The 17,557-nt window shown below is 42.8% G+C and overlaps 2 gene segments (V, D, J or C); both read right to left on the bottom strand.

The window, feature by feature from the left end:
- Window positions 1–3,108: 3,108 nt before the first annotated feature.
- LOC134405960 (Ig heavy chain V region 3-like) lies at window positions 3,109–4,145 on the bottom strand. The segment is given in 2 exon segments: window positions 3,109–3,536; window positions 4,100–4,145. Coding segments are annotated over 2 exon segments (474 nt in total).
- A 12,151-nt stretch (window positions 4,146–16,296) lies between these two features.
- Window positions 16,297–17,092, bottom strand: LOC134405959 (immunoglobulin heavy variable 4-38-2-like). The segment is given in 2 exon segments: window positions 16,297–16,694; window positions 17,049–17,092. Coding segments are annotated over 2 exon segments (435 nt in total).
- Between the last annotated feature and the right edge of the window lie 465 nt (window positions 17,093–17,557).

Here is a 17,557-nt window from a genome sequence, read left to right as displayed (position 1 = left end):
TGTAACCCCATCCAACACAAGCTGAATCCCTATTCCGTGATCTGCCTTTCGACTGACCAGGAGCACCTCTGTCTTGTCTGGATTAAGCTTCAATTTGTTTGCCCTCATCCAGTCCATTACTGCTGACAGATACCGGTTTAGCACAGAAACAGCTTCCTTGGAATTGGGTGGAAAGGAGTAGTAGAGTTGGGTGTCATCAGCATACTGGTGGCACTGCACCTCACAACTCCAGATAACCTCTCCCAATGGTTTCATGCATATGTTAAATTGCATGGGGGACAAAACAGAGCCCTGAGGGACTCCAGAGCCCAACGACCAAGGAGTCGAACAGGAGTCCCCCAGCACCACCATCTAGGTTCACCCATCCAGGAAGGAATGGAGCCACTGTAAAACAGTGCCACCAAGTCCCATCCCAGCAAGGTGGCCCAGAAGGATACCATGTTCGATGGTATCGAACGCTGTTGAGAGGTTCAGCAGAACCAACAGGGACACACTCCTCCTGTCCAGTTGCTGGCGTAGGACATCCACGAAGGCAACCAAAGCTGTCTCTGTCCCATAACCAGATCTGAAGCCAGATTGAAATGGATCTTGATAATCCATCTCATCCAGGAGTCCCTGGAGTTGGGAGGCCACCACATGCTCCAATACCTTACCCGAAAATGGGATGTTGGAGACTGCCCATTAGTTATCCAATACATTGTGGGCCTTACTACTGCCTCCTTCAAGCAGGTTGGCACCCTACCTTGGCAAAGGGAGGCATTGATCACTCCACTTACCCACTCAGCTAGTCCCCCTCTGGCTGCTTTTGTCAGCCAGGAATGGCAAGGATCTAGTACACACGTGGTGGCTCTTACCTCTTCAAGGATCCTGTCCACATCATTGGGCTGTGCAAATTGAAAAGTATCCAATAATACTGGACAAACAAGTGCCAAAGTTATATCCACTGGGTCTGTATCAACAATAGCATCCAAGTCAGAGCTGATCCGAGCGATTTTGTCTGCAAAGTGCTGGGCAAATTGGTCACAGTTTGTGCCAATGAAGGAACTTCAGTTACACTGCAGTCTTGTTTTTAAATTCTGTGTCCTGCTTGGATGTTGGTAGACTCCAACTCCCATCTACCCCAGTCATCATGGACAATGGTCAGGGAAATATGTGAGTTCTAATCCAGAAATATCTGGAGGGTCAGTGCTTCCCAGCCTCTGGAATCAGGGGAGAACTATAGAGTTTTATGCTATGTTAGCCAGGTTCACATAATGTAATTACAGGGAACACGGCTGTGTTCCCTGTAGTTAAGGATGCTCAGTAAAAAGAGCATTCCACCATGTTAAAAGGAGTTATTGGGGGGTGGGTCAACCTAGCATCCGGAAATGAAAAATATTTCATCAATCTTTCTGAAACGGAGTACTGCCAGAAAGAAATGCTGGTTTTACATACCGTGTGCGTTTCAAGAAGATTGATGGATCATTGAGGGCAGGATGTCACTTTAAATGACAAAAGGGGGGAAGCATCTCTGTTCCAAACTGGCACAGAAATGCTTCTTGGTTGGTGACCATTTTTTTGCGCACTAATAGCTGCAAATTGGGAGCCTCCCCATGCAATCCATTAGTAGGATTGCATTGCCATATCCTCCCCATTGATGGAATGGCCTTTCTTTTTTCAAAAGACCATTCCATCAATTTTTAATTTATATTTTAAAATCCCCATGTTTCCTTATGGGGAATCTGATAAGCTAACGCATGCACCTCAGATTCCCCAGAGGGTAGCCCAGGCCTGCCACTGCTGCAGAAGGTAAGTTAACTTGGGGGTGGTTGCCTGGGCCCGTCGGGGTGGTAGTAGCCATTGATAGACTTCTCCTCCATGAATTTATCAAACCCTCTTTTAAAGCCATCACCACATATTGTGGGAGCGAGTTCCATAGTTTAGCTAGAACTATAGGAGAAGGAGAGAAAAATAAATAAATAAATAAATAAATAATAAATGTCTCCCTATCCAGAATTCTCCAAACCTGCATGATTGTGTGCACCTCTATCAGGTCTCCCCTTACCCTCCTTTTTCTAAGCTAAACAATCCTAGCTGTTGTAACCTTCCCTCACAGGAGTGATGCTCCAGTCCCTTGATCATTTTAGTTGTCCTTTTCTACACTTTTTTCCAGCTCTACAGTATCTCTCTGGGTGTGTTTGTGTGTGTGTGTGTGTGTGTTGAACAGAACTGTACACAGTACGCTCAGTATTTAACATGGTATTTAACACAAAAGGGAAAATGGGGAAAGGATGCAAACAAACACCCAAATGAATAAACAATTCAGAGGAAGTCTCTAACCAATAAAATAAAATGGAGGGGAAGGAAGCTGCTGCCTAAAGAATAGTGTTTTTGCTTCCAATATGTAATCCACTTGTATATTTGTAGATAAAGCAAAAGCTACAAAGTCATTACATGTGTGTTGGCACTGAATTCACTCATCTTACAGAAACCAAAGCTGGGGCATGGCTAGACCAGGCAGGTGGAGGGGGATGATCTTGGAATATGATGATTGCAAGATCCTACCCCTCAGTCCACATGCAGTGAACATCCCAGAAGGAAGAGGACGTTGTGCCCGCCATTTTAAAAAAAGAAACAGGAGCTGGAGTGCACCAGCGCTCCAGCACAAAGATTAGTCATTTTCTTTTTAAAGGCCTGACCCTGCTCCCACCCCCCAAGATGGGCATGGAGTGCTTGCAGAGCTCCGTGCCCTGTGCCTGGCTCCTCACGTTTACTTGTGAGGAACCAGGAAGAAAATGGGATGCCCGGCCACATGTCCCGCGGTCTCGGGATCATCCTGGGACCATGGGAATACTCAGGATAGTAGGGTGATATCCTGGGGAAATGCAGGGATCATCCTTCCCTGCTCCCAGGATCCCCTGTGCATCATGTGGATGCACAGGGACGATCTCGGGATGATCCCAGGGATTTTGCCCCATCTAAACATGCAGCTGGTTGCATTGTCTGAGGATCTTACCACCTCTTGGAAAAGATGGGAAAACATAACAGAAGTTTCAGTACTTGGCTTTAAATTGATGCTGTTCCCTTTCGGCTCAACATGTTGGCTCGTTCATTTTGGCTCAGATAAGACTATTGGTCTTGCTTGGATGAATTTCTCCATTCACAGTAGAGCGCTTGAATGAACTCAGTGAGCAGCCAGCTGCAAAGAGGGTTTTTAGCTAGGCTTAAATAGACTTCCTCTCGCTGTGTCCAAGCTGCACAATAATACACAGCGGTGTCCTCAGGTTTCAGGTCGTTCATTTGCAGATACAGCATGTTTGAGGGGTTGTTCCTGGAGATGGTGAAGCGCCCTTTCACTGAGTTGGCATAGGATAGCTGACTCCCATCATCGTATATCCATGCAATCCATTCCAGTTTCTTCCCAGGCACTTGTCTCACCCAGTGTGCGCTGTGGCTGCTGAAGGGGTATCCGGAGGCTTGGCAGGACAGCCGGAGGGACTCTCCAGGCCTTTTCACATCCCCTCCGGACTCCACCAGCTGGACCGCTGTTTGGGCACCTGGAAAGAAAGAGATATTGCAACCAGGGATGGACAAATGTGATAGTTTTGTTTTCTTCCCCTGCACAGTTTTTTAAAAAACCCAAATACTTCTTGTTCTTTCCATCGCAATGATGAAGATATATTTGATATATTCTTATCAAAATCAACCTGCATCAAAATTCACCCATCTGGACTTGCCAATTTTAATACATGGAGGTATTCCCATCCCAGCACAGAGAAGACTGTGTTGTATATCCTTGTTGAATAGCTATTAAAGGTAAGGATCCTCTCAGAAAAAAAGAGGGACAGCAGTCTTCATTCAGCTCTGCAAACATCGTTGAATATACAGAAATTCAAATCTAGACTTTTAAGAGTTATGCACTCAATGCCCTGACCAAGATAGATAAACCTGTCAAGTTTGCTTTCTTCCACATCCTCATCCTCATCCTAGTAGTTTTTAGGTATGAAGAAAATTGTGAATTTGTGGAAATTCTGATAAAAAAGGAACTGAAATTCTCATCTATCCCTATTTACACAGGAATCCCTGGAATGAAATAGTCCTTTGGAAGGAGGAGAATTACCTTTGAAAATGGCTAAAAGGAGAACAAATTGAAGCCAAAATATCATCTTTCCTTCTGGTGCTATGAGAGACATTGACTGGAAAGTAGTGAGAAGGACACCACCCTATCTCCCTGGGTGAAGCGCGGTGGAGAGGTATATACTGTATGTCCAAGTTAAAGAGGAAGTGACCCCTGCATTTACATATCCCTCAGGATAAAAGTTCAGCACAGTTCATTCCACAGCTGAGAGCTGCCCTCATTTTATGTTTCAAGCATGCACATGGCACATGATTTGGCATGCGTATGGAGATGGCTAAAAGTGCATATGCAGGAATCATGGCTTCAAACTATGTGACAGTAGGGACAGATTTAGGAAACAAATAAAACAATAATAATCTATTTATTTATTTATTTATTTATTTATTTAGCTCTCTGGGTGGAATTAATAATAATAATAAAATAATAATAATAATAATAATAATAATAATAATAATAATAATAATTCCGAACAGCTATACAGGATCAAGTTAGAGCAACCAAGAACTACCAAAAATACGTAACAAAATAGAACAATGTAACAACAGACCTATGCAGGAAATGCCATCAGTTCCAAGAAACAATAGACCATGTAACAGGAAGATGTAAAATTCTGGCAGGAATGGACTATAAGGACAGACACAAGACAGCTGTAAAAATAAGTCAACAACTGGCCATCAAATTCAGCCTTATCAAACAACCTACACCATACTATACATACTCACTGAAAACAATCTTGGAAAATGTAGATCATAAAATAATACCGACAAAACAATACCTTGGAGCCGACCAAACATAACGGTCATAGACAAAAAAGAAAAACATCATCAGAGTAATACCGAATGACAAAAATGTTGAAAAGGAAGAGGGAAAGAGAGAAAAATATACACTACTGGCCATGGAAGTCAAAGAACTATGGCAACAGGAATAGGTCACCATTATTCCATTAGTCACATCAGTCACTGGCATCACATTAAAAAAAAAAAACTATACAGAAAACCTTAACTGGCATACCAAAATACAGCCACACCAACATCCAGAAAGCAGCCATAATTAAGACATGCTCAGTTGTCACAAAATTCCTGAATCTGTAAAAGACAGCATGACTTGGCAAAGCCCATCATGTCTTCTAGAAAAACCACCATGAGCGAGAAAGAAATAATAATAATAATAATAATAATAATAATAATAATAATAATAATAATGTATGCTGAGTATTCACAAGTTAGACAACATGTTACTTCTGAGGATATTGGACATTTGTTTTCCCATGAGGGTAAGCTGACCCAAAACATGTTGCCTGCAGCAAAGCAAAAGATGGCGCCCCCTCCCATTCCACACACAACTGGATTGGATTGTCAGTTGAATATTTCTTTAACCCTGGTGATGGGACAGCATCCTCCATCACAGAAAGCAGCAAGCTAGCTTAGAGGGTGCAGGTTAGGTTGTGAGGCACATAGCTCTCTCCTCTGACATCTTGTTGCTGCCTCCCAGCATCTGACACCTGCGACAACTGCCTCACTCTGCCTAATGGTAGGGCCGGCTGTGAGGTGGGTGGCATTCATAACCCCTTATCTGCAGATTGATTCAATTTCTAGACTGGCTTACTTGTGGATGTAGGATGCTGCCTTATACTGAGTCAAACCACTGGTCCATCTAGCCCAGTAGTTTCAACAGTGGACTGACAGCAGCTCTTGCGGGTTTCAGGTGGGATTCCTTCCTAGCCCTAGCTGGAGAAGCCGGAGATCAAACCTGGGACCTTCTGCATGCTCTGTCACACTGAGCCACAGCTCCTCCCCTTGGAATGGCAGAGTTTTTGTTTGGCTTCAGTTTCACTTCCTCTCACTGTGTCCCTCGCACACTTGTACAGAGCTGTGTCCTCGGGTGTGAGGTGGTTCATTTGCAAATTCATCCTGCTGTTTGAATCATCCCTGGAGATGGTGAATCGCTCCTTTGCTGTATCTGAGTAGTAAATGTAGGTTGAGCGTGTACTTATGTATGCTATCCATTCCAACTGTAATCCAAGCACTTTTTTCATCCAGGCCATCCCATAGGTTCCAAAGTTGAACCCAGATGCCCGACAAGAGAGATGGAGCGACTCTCCGGGCTTTTTTTCACCCCCTCCAGACTCTAACAGCAGGACTTCCAATTGCACACCTGGAAAGAAATGAATTTTAAAGAGACCATTGAAATACAACTATTTTCTTCATTAGAAAGAAGGGACTACCTGTAAAAACTGCTATAACACTAAAAAGACAAAACAACATTTCTCCTTCCGTTGCACTGAGAGGGATAAGTTGGAAAGTGATCACAGGACACAGAGGACTGTGTCCCTGGATGTAGTTGGAGAAGGAAAACAAACGTACTATAGATTTAAACAGGAAGCTGACCCTGCATTTACATAAAGCTCAGAATAAAATAACAGCATAGCCCTTTGGCAACTACAATGGCCTCATCTACACCAAACAGGATATCACACTATGAAAGCAGTATATAAAAGGCAGGTGCCACACCAAGCAGGATATAGCAGTATGAAAGTGGTATATGGTATGTGTCAATGGGCCCCAACAGTTGTCAGTGCAGTTCAATACTGCTATAGTGTGGCTCCTGCCTTTTATATACCACTTTCATAGTGGAATATCCTGCTTGGTATAGATGAGGCCAATGTCTGCATGTAGTCATGAGGTTGGATCCAGAAAAGCAATGGTGGAGAAATTCATTTTATTGTGAATAGACCCTATCTCACAATTTGAAACCAATATGCAAATCAAAATTCAGTTCTCCTTCAAAACTTGAACATCTTTAAATTTTGTAGTGGAATTTTCCAATCAAAAATGCATAAAAATGTAATGAAGCACACAAAAAAGCCTAATTTAGTGAAAATAGCATTCAAAGATTCATTATTTTTAAGGATATCTTGCAAAAAATCTAAACTAGGCACAATTGCATAGAATATGATTGTATTAGAGAAATAGGCACAAAAATGTGTATGGTTTTTCATACAAACCATAAATGATCTCAATATTTCGGATGAACTGAACAAAAGATTTCCAGAGCAGGATCTCCATCACTCCTGGGACTTCCAGGAATGAACATTATCTCTAGCTGAGATCTGTGACAGCTGTAGACACAGCTACATATCAGTAGCTGTCTCAACACCCAACTTTATTGTCTGTTTCAAATCCATTTTACTTTATTTTTAATTGATTAGTCATCAGTGGAGCAAGCAGATAAAGTTGAACTTTCTCTGACTTTCCCCATTTTGACTTACTTTATAAATCCACATGGTATTTAATCCACATGGCTGAATACACAGGAATGAAAACCCTTAGACCTAAGAACTCCCTCCCTGTATGAGTGAATCTATTCATTTCTCCCACATGCCCTCCCCCATTTTATTATCTCGACTTCTACACATTGTTGTGTGGCACTGCTTCAGCTGTTAGAAGGCTATTGGGAGAGAGTCTCTTGGGGTTTGAGAACCTTGAAGAACAGGCACTATGCCTGTTTTGAAGAATAATGTTCTTGAAGTAGTCAACCTCATGGCCAACCGTGCTTGCTAAACTTTTCAGTACATCTCTGCTGCCCCCTTGTGAGAAGCTGGTGCGGCGGGGAGTTGTCAGGCCTGCTTTCGTTGTCTCCTGGTTTCTCCTCTCACTGAAGGAGAAACCCACTAGTCCCAACTGTGGAGCATCAAAAGGCACGTGAGAATGGAAAGAAAAGGACCTCAACAATCCAAAATTTGCTGGGTACTAGGGATTGATGAAGCTGCCAACTGCATAGAATCATAGAATCATAGCATCATAGAATAGCAGAGTTGGAAGGAGCCTACAAGGCCATCGAGTCCAACCCCCTGCTCAATGCAGGAATCCATCCTAAAGCATCCCTGACAGGTGGTTGTCCAGCTGCCTCTTGAAGGCCTCTAGTGTGGGAGAGCCCACAACCTCCCTAGGTAACTGATTCCACTGTCGTACTGCTCTAACAGTCAGGTAGTTTTTCCTGATGTCCAGCTGGAATCTGGCTTCCTTTAACTTGAGCCCGTTATTCTTTGTCCTGCACTCTGGGAGGATCGAGAAGAGATCCTGACCCTCCTCTGTGTGAAAACCTTTTAAGTATTTGAAGAGTGCTCTCATGTCTCCCCTCAATCTTCTCTTCTCCAGGCTAAACATGCCCAGTTCTTTCAGTCTCTCTTCATAGGGCTTTGTTTCCAGACCCCTGATCATCCTGGTTGCCCTCCTCTGAACACGCTCCAGCTTGTCTGTGTCCTTCTTGAATTGTGCAGCCCAGAACTGGATGCAATACTCTAGATGAGACCTAACCAGGGCTGAATAGAGAGGAACCAGTACCTCATGTGATTTGGAAGCTATGCTTCTATTAATGCAGCCCAAAATAGCATTTGCCTTTCTTGCAGCCATATCGCACTGTTTGCTCATATTCAGCTTGCGATCTACAACAATTCCAAGATCATTCTCATTTGTAGTATGGAACTTGGGTTCCTATTACATTCTAACATTTGCAGCCTTAACTTTAGTTCACTCTGAACTCTGATTTTTCCTCATGGTCTTAAGTTCAGCTTATCCTGAACACTGAGAAATTTTAATTTAAAGAGTTCATATGAAAATGCATTCATATTTGAAAAGGAAGTATGAGAATTTTGTCTCCATTCGCAAAACACTCAGAAAAGCAGCCCTCCAACCCTGAATACAAATGTCTGGAATGTTTCCAAATTTACAAACTTTTTCAAAAAAAGCAAATTGTTGAAAAAATTGACATTTTAAAATGCACATTTTTTCATAGTTTACTGGATGAGGGGAAATGCACATTTGCATGTGCACTTTTAAAATATGTACATTTTTCCTGATTAAAAATACATATTTTCCCCAATTGGAAAAAAGAAAGAAAGAACTCTTCTGTTTGGGAATTCAAACAAGGTGAAACAAGGTGAACTGAGGTATGAGAAGGAATGTGGAGAACTTTGATGAGCTCAAACATCACAAGTTTACTCATCCCTACATTTTACTGCTCAGTTCTCCTAATGCATGCATTTTTCTACAAAATTTCACATAACACAACATTTTTGCAAGTAGTTTTACAAATCTAACTCATTTTATGTTATTTTCACTAATTTATGCATTCTTATGTGGACTTTTCCAAATATGCATGTACATTTTTTTGAATGGAGGACACCAATGAAGAATTAGAAGTTTGAATTTTAAGGATACCTGAATTTCAATTTCCACGTTGGTTTGAAAGTACAAAACTAATTTCACCACCCTATTCACAACCTACAAAGTTGGGGAAATGTGAATTATTTATTGTGTGTGTTCACCTCTTATTTCCTGCAGAATTTGTATACAAGGTTTCTCTCTGGGGCCTTTTCCTTAATCCTTCCTCCACTGGTGGCACAAAGCATTCCTCCTTTGGTCTCCTGCCTTCATGCTGATGGTTTTATGACACTTTGTTTTATGACAAAACTTGATGTTGTGCAGACTTTATACTGTTAGTTTTACCCTACCCTGTGCCTGCTTACCCTACCCTGTGCCTGTTTGCATTCTCTTCCCCTCCTTATTGTTTTACTATGATTTTATTAGATTGTAAGCCTATGCGGCAGAGTCTTGCTATTTACTGTTTTACTCTGTACAGCACCATGTACATTGATGGTGCTATATAAATAAATAATAATAATAATAATAACTTCACCATCAAAGTAAGAGGGTGCATAGGTTCTTTTCAGTCTGCCCAGGGTCAGAACATCCAGCTACAATACAAGCGTCAGTACCCACCAAACAATGACACCTTTTTGAGGAAGCAAGCTTCCTTTCTTAACTAATTACCTAATTAGGTAATTAACTAATTACCTAATGGGTTGAGTGAATGGGCCTCTTTTAACAGGATGTGGAAAGAGAGGCTGGCGCTGGTGCTATACAGGATGATAAATGTAGGCTGGTATTTGTCAAAAACAATGTTTTTATTTAAAAGTTCAAGAAGGCTCAATGTTTCGGATCATCAGATCCTTTGTCAGGATCACCGATTGACACTTTTTCTGTAGAGAGACTGTGGAGAGCTGTGTTTTCTTATCCAAAAAACCCAACAAAAAAAACCCAACCCTGCTTCAATAAGAAAATACAGCTCTCCATGAAGACTCTCTACAGAAAAAGTGTCAATCAGAGCTCTTGACGAAGGATCTGATGATCTGAAACATTGAGCCTTCTTGAACTTTTAAATAAAAAAACATTGTCTTTTGACAAATACCAGCCTACACTTATCATCCTGTATAGCACCAGAGCCAGCCTCTCTTTCCACACCCATTTGTGGTGCTCTTTCTCCATTTTTCCTCTCACCTCCTTTAACAGGGACAAGAAAGAGATTTGCATAGCCTCAAAGTCCATGTTCCATGTTGCTCATTAGCATGAATGTGTACTCCCATCAGAGAGGAAAGGTTGATTCGTTGTGCGCTGGTAACAGACTTTTTTTAGAACACCCACCACAAGTGTAAACCTATAGCTTTAACTTGAAGAGATAACTTACAGCACCAGCAAATGGCGTTTGCAAAAAGCACGCTTCCGCATTTTTGTACAGATGCCAAACTGACTCTGTGTCATTGTGGTGCCTGGCACAGTAGTATGTGGCTGTGTCTGCAACTGTCAGGGATCTCAGCTGGAGATGATATTCATTCTTGGAAGCGTCAGGAGTGATGGTGATCCTGGTCTGGAAAGCTAAGGCATAATCAGTGTGCCAGGTGGAACTACTGTAGTATCTCCTTCCTAGCCATTCCAGCCCTTTCTCTGGTGGCTGGCGGACCCAATTCCATGCATGTCCAGTAGTGATGGAGAAACCAGATACAGTACAGGTCAGTTGTAGGGATTCACCAGGCTTCAGTGTTCCCCCACCAGATTCAGTCAGACGAATTTCAGAAGTCAATCCTGTTAGGAAGAATATATGTTAATGAATTACCCAGTTAACATAAAGGAAAGATCTTCATGGCTGCTGGAAAGATTTTTTCATATTTCACTACAAGACTACCCAAAATTTGAACAAAGTTGTCAATCTCTTCCTTGCACATCTTGGATATAGGTAAAGGGGACAAATTACAGCAAACTTCTTAAGCAGTTTAGCACCTGAAATTGTGAAAAATACCACTGAACATTAGAAAAATCAAGTAGATGGTGTTTTCTTCACAAAGCTCTCTGTCTGTTACAATCTCTTCCTATAGAAATTAAGATTTATTTCTTTATTTAACAGAATTTTCCCCATTCTGAATACTGACCAGGCGTAAGCATTGGAAAGACAAAGAGAATTATGATGAAGGACTCCATTGTGTTTTCTAGGATGAATTAAGAAATGCAAGAAGCTTCTATTTAAAGAGTGATGTGGTACACGGGACTATTTGCATATTTGGGGCAGGCTTGGCATACAGACATAAAAAGGAGTGTGGAAAGAAAGCTCCTTTTCTCATCTCCTTATTCCTGCACTTGCATTTCTCATATGTTACTACTGTGTTCAAATGACAAAATGCACACTCAGGTGCATTTACAATCTACAAGGGGCAGCCATCAAAGAATGTTCAGAAACAGCAGCTGGTGGAAAATGTGTCCTCCAGATTGCTTTCTGGTTCACACTTTGTTGAAGATATGGCACACTGTTAAACTAAACAGAGCAGTTGACCCAGGCCATAGCTAGACCTAAGGTTTATCCCGGGTTCATCCCTGCTTGAGCGCTGGATGCCCTGTGTGGCAATGAGATGAACAGGTTTGACCCTAGGACAATCCTGGGATAAACCTTAGGTCGAGCTACAGTCCCAGACAATGTCTTTTTTGCCTTCATTTTTTTTATATTCCAAAGTAAATATAGGGAACTGCTCTGGACTGGGACTCTGGTGTAAGGGGGTTGGATGGGCATTACTCAGCATTGTTTAGTAGAACTCTGCACAAATAGCCTCTCAAAATTCTCCATCCTATTTGTGGGCGGAGAAATTGGAGGACAATTTCATCGAATTCATCCAGAGCAGGGGTTGTAGCACAGCTTACTTCTACTGTCCTAAGAGTTTTGAGGGTTGGAGGAACTGGGGGGGGGGAGCCACAACATCAGTAACAATGTTAGCAGCCTTGCCCCCATTTTATATCCTTTACAATACATCCCATACCTACCAGGGATGCTCATTTCAGAGCATTGTGGAGGAAGAGAGGGAAGGTGGCCACTAAGTGTTGGTTATTACCTTTAAAGCCCTACATGGTTTGGGTCCAGGCTACCGGCGGGATCGCCTTCTCCCGTACAATCCTCCCCGCACACTCAGGTCCTCTGGGAAGAATCCACTTCAGCTAGCAAAAACTAGATTAACAACTGTTACCCAGAGGACGCTATTTCCCCCACACACAATGCTTTGCCCACTACAATAATTCCCTACTGAAGTAAGGAAACTCCCGTTCTGAGTACTAACCAGTTTTAAGCATTGAAAAGACAGTGAGGAATAGAAGGAAGGACTCCATTGCTTTTCTAGGATGGCCTCAAAAATGCAAGAAGCTTCTTTTTTTAAAGAGGAGTGTAGTACATGGGACAATTTGCATATTTAGATCAGCCTCAGTATTTCAGGCATAAAAATGACTGTGGTATCCATCTTCACAGACTTCTCATTTGTTTCCAGCTCCTCCAGTTCAAGGTGCTGGTTCTTATAATTCTCTGACAGTCCTGGGGCCAGGCAATCTGAAATACTGCCTCCTCCCAAATAAACCTGCTGGTAATTTCCAACATTCTTCAGTTGCCCTGTTATAGATCCCACCATTGTGAATGTTTAAGTTTATGGGGAGACAGGGCAGAGCCTGCTTTGTGGCAGCACCCTCATTATGGAACTTTTTCCCTCTTATTCATCTTAGTTAGTCACCTCTATTTGCACAAAGATCACTGGGGTTCTCCTGAAATGTCTGCATGTAAAGACTTTCTATTAAGATTTTATAATAATAATAATAATAATAATAATAATAATAATAATAATAATAATAATAGGTTACCAAAAAAAAAAAAAGTTTCCGGGGCCAATCCTGAGATGTTTGGGAAATATTTTGGAAACCTGAGCTGACTTCTTCACCATCAATGAACATGCAAATACCATGTCTGCATATTAACAATCCTTTAGTACTTTCTACATCTACCAAAATACTTATTCTACAGGGTCCATCTTTTGAACTGATCTCAAAGATCAACAATATTGTGGTTTTTTAAAATGATTCACTTACTTCAGTGGCAGCCAAGGGGTCCTTTACTCCCTTCCTCTTCACAATAGTGCTGGGACAAAACCTGCCCCCTATTTTGGGGGATTTTCTCTCACTCTCTGAAAGAGGCATTTCTTTTTTTTTTTGTCTTTTTCACCGGAAATGGGGGGGGGATTCAGGGGGGAAATCCTTAGGGAGGGGGACAGGATTTCCACATATCTTTTTAAGTGTAGCTGGTTGCTAAGGGGGCGTCATCCTATTTTTTTAGTGTATTTTCCCCCTCAAAAACAACTACAACACCAACTTCCTCCAGTGCCTGGAGATAGTCCACCATGCTGAGAGGTTACATATGTCAAGGACCACACACTTAGCAGATGTGCTATTTAGGCCATTTCCATAAGCTGTGGCTTGTTCTTGCTTCTCCACCACCTTGGCGATGGCTGGCTGTCATTGCAGAGTGGTGAATGTAACTCCAAGATTTGTCCATTCGCTAGAATAGACCAATGAAGTCTTTGCAACTGAAATAATCATGTAAATGAAGCCACCATTCCAATTTATAATGGTAACTGGTGACCGATACCATCTACATGCAATGATAGAGTTGGAAGTGACCTTGAAGATCGTCTTGTTCATCCCCTGCTCTTTGTAGAATAGCCAGAAGTAATGTATTTCTGTAGTAAACATCTGCTACATCCCTTTCATGAATTAGGAACCTAAGCCCTCATCCTCAGATGATCCAGACTTTTCAACCTCAGAAGAAGAGGATCTTGGGTTAATTCTTCAAGGAAACAACTTGGTTGTGGAAAGGTGTCATCAGGCTATCACCACAACCGTAGGGGCCAGTTCTCCAGGAAGTTCCAACTGACTTGCCTCTCTGCAACCAGCTAAGATCCTTCAGTGTATGGCCATCTTTGGACCCTGAAGACTCCAGCCATGAAGACACCAGCATTCTACAACCACTCCACACCTCATTATTTCCAGTGGTTGCTTAAAGAAAAGACCTTAGATAGTGTGGAAGTTAAGCTAACCAGCCCAAACGAAACCAAACCCGTAAAGAAGGCAAAACCCTACTTAAGGCTCACACATGGTCTGTTGGTTGTTGCAAGCCCAATAAAGTTTTGTGCAGGTTCCGCAAATACCTGTCCAACACCAATGCCATCCATGGGCTGTAGCATTGATTGTCTGAAAAACAAGAAAGAGACCAATTAATCTATGGGCCCTCTGTTTACTCTGTACATTGCCAAGTCAAGTAACACTGGGCTCATCTACACCAAGCAGGATATTCCACTATAAAAGTAGTTTGAAAATGATATATAAAAGTCAGGAGCCACACTACTGCTTTATATAGCAGTATTGAAGTGCACTGACAACTGTCGGGACCCATTGACACTTACCATATACCACTTTCATAGTGTTATATCCTTCTTGGTGTAGATGTGTCATGGGCCCCAACAGTTGTCAGTGCACTTCAGTACCACTATGGGCCTTCCTAGACGAGGCCTTAGCGTGCATTCTGACCCGGCTTCCCTGCTGTGCGTCCAGATGACGCACAGGGGAATCCGCAGACAGGCCGCGCTGAGGCCTGGTCTTACCCGCCATAAGCGAAGTCACTAATGGCGCGCCTTTACCCCAGCTCCAGCCTCAGGCCGGAGCTGGGGAACGTCTAGGGACTTCCGCGGCTTTTCGCGGCTCCTCGCTTACTCGCGAGAAGCCGCGAAAAGCCGCGGACCACTGTGCCCATCGGTGGGGGGGGCGAAGGATGGCAGAGTGGGTGGCAGGGTGGGTGGCACGGGGGGAGGGCGGGTGCGATCGCGCCGTGCGCCGTGCGCCGCACGGGCAATGCCTGGCATGGGGTGGCTGCCCCGTGCCACCCCCCACCATCCTTCGCCCCCCCCCCCCCGTAAAAACAAACAAACAAAAAAAAAACCACTTACCTCTCTGGAGTCTTCGGGACGCACCCGGCCCCTTTAAAATTAAAAAAAAAATGGTGGACACCGCAGGGACGCGACGTCCCTGTGCGTCGTGCGTGTGGTAGCCTGGGGGAGGCGCGCTAACTTCAGCGTGCCTCGGCCCCGCCTCCCTGCCGGTGTAAGCCGGCAGGTGTAGCAAGGCCATATAAAGCAGTAGTGTGGCTCCTGTCTTTTATATACTCCTTTCATACTGCTTTCAAAGTGGAATATCCTGCTTGGTGTAGATGAGCCCACTGTCTCAATTCTTAGATAAGGGTTGAAAGTCTCATGGGGTTTGAAGCCTTTGACAAACAGACATTTTAACTGTCATAAAGAAACTGCTGAGGAAGTAGTCAACGTCACAAACCCCCACAAAATCAGCACACATAGATCTCAGTTTTATTTCCCTCAAGGCCAATCTATTTTCTGTACTTTTTAGTAACTCTCTACTACCCCCTTGTGAGACGCTAGTGAAGGAGAGTTAAGAACCTGGGTTTAATCAAAAGATACTTCCTCTGTGATGTGTGTTCTCATCTAATGGGGATTTCTGAGATCTGGATGATGAATTGAATCCCTCGGTTCTTCGTGGGCGAGAAACCCATCTGTCCCACTGTGGAATATCAAATGTTACTATGTGTAAGCAGGAGCATGGTCCATGCATAACCATAACCATAGTCCAAACACACATGGTCTGGTTTTGATAATACCATCTATATTCCGCCCTCCCCATCCATTGCAGGCAGCCCAGGCTATAATACCAGAAAACGAAAACCTTTTTGAGGAAGCAAGTTTACTTTCTTAACTAATCGCCTAATGGATCGATTAAATTGACCTCCTTTAATAGGGACAGATAGTGGTTTTCTTAGCCCCAAAGTCCATGTTCCATGTTGCTCATTCACATAAATGTGTACTCACATTGGAGAGGAAAATATTGACTCATTGCATGAAGGTTACAGACTTTATTTTTTAGAACAATAATAACAAAAATCGCAAGTGTAAACCTATATCTTGAACATGAAGAGATAACTTACAGCACCAGCAAATGGTCTTTTCCAAAAGCATGCTTCCCCTTTTGGTACAGATGCCAGACTGATTCTGTGTCACTGTGTCCTCTGGCACAGTAATATGTAGCCGTGTCTGCAGCTGTCAGGGATCTCAGCTGGAGATAATATTCATTCTTAGAAGCATCCGTAGAGATGGAGATCCTGCTCTGGAAAGTTGAGGCATATTCAGTGTGCCAGGTGGAACTACTGTAGTATCCCCTCCCTAGGTATTCCAGCCCTTTGTCTGGCTGCTGGCGGATCCAATTCCAAGCATAGCCAGTAGTGATGGAGTAGCCAGAGACAGCACAGGTTAACTGGAGGGATTCTCCAGGCTTCAGTGTCCCCCCACCAGATTCAGTCAGATGAATTTCAGCAGTCAATCCTGGTAGAAAGAAAAGAAATAGCAGATGCTTATGAATTTCCCAATTTCCAAAGCAGAACAATCTTAACAGTTGAGAGACAGCTTTCTCATATTTCACCATAAGACTTCACAAAATTTGACTGAAGTTTTTCATCCTTTCTTTGCACATATTTGATATTGATGGGACAAGCATTTTATGACAGAAATCTTTAGCAGCTTAGCATCAGGGGTTGTGAAAATTAGAACTAAACATCTATCAGATCTAGAAGACTCCCTGCCCACTATAATATCTTCCTATAGAAATTAAGATTTATCTATCTATCTATCTATCTATCTATCTATCTATCTGAACTTTCCCCCATTTTAAATACTGACCAGAGTCAAGCATTGAAAAGACAAAGAGAATTATCATTGAGGACACCATGGTGTTTTCTAGGATGGACGAAGAAATGCAAGAAGCTTCTATTTAAAGAGTGATGTGGTACAGGGGACATTTGCATATTTGGGACAGGCTTGGTATTCAGACACAAATAGGAGTATGGGAATGGAGCTCCTTTTCTCATCTACTTATTCCTGCACTTTCATTCTTTTTTTGGTCTCCTGACCTCATGCTTGTGGTTTCATGGCAATTCATCATCAAAGAAGAGGGTGCAAAGATTCTATGCAGACGGCTCAGAGGCAGAACAGCCAGCTATAACACAAGCATCAGCATCCACCAAACAATGAGACCTTTTTGAGGAAGCAAGTTTACTTTAACTAATCGCCAAATGAGTGAATGGGCTTTTTTTAACCGGCATAAGAACAAGGGTTGCATAGTCCCAAAGGGCCATGTTCCATGTTGCTCATGTGGTGGAACCTGAAAGAGCGGGTCCCCGTGGTTCGCT

Source organism: Elgaria multicarinata, chromosome 11, assembly GCF_023053635.1.
Source record: "Elgaria multicarinata webbii isolate HBS135686 ecotype San Diego chromosome 11, rElgMul1.1.pri, whole genome shotgun sequence".
In the NCBI taxonomy this organism is placed as follows: Eukaryota; Metazoa; Chordata; class Lepidosauria; order Squamata; family Anguidae; genus Elgaria; species Elgaria multicarinata.
Note: the sequence above shows the minus strand (reverse complement) of the source record. Positions and strands in the feature narration are given on the sequence as shown.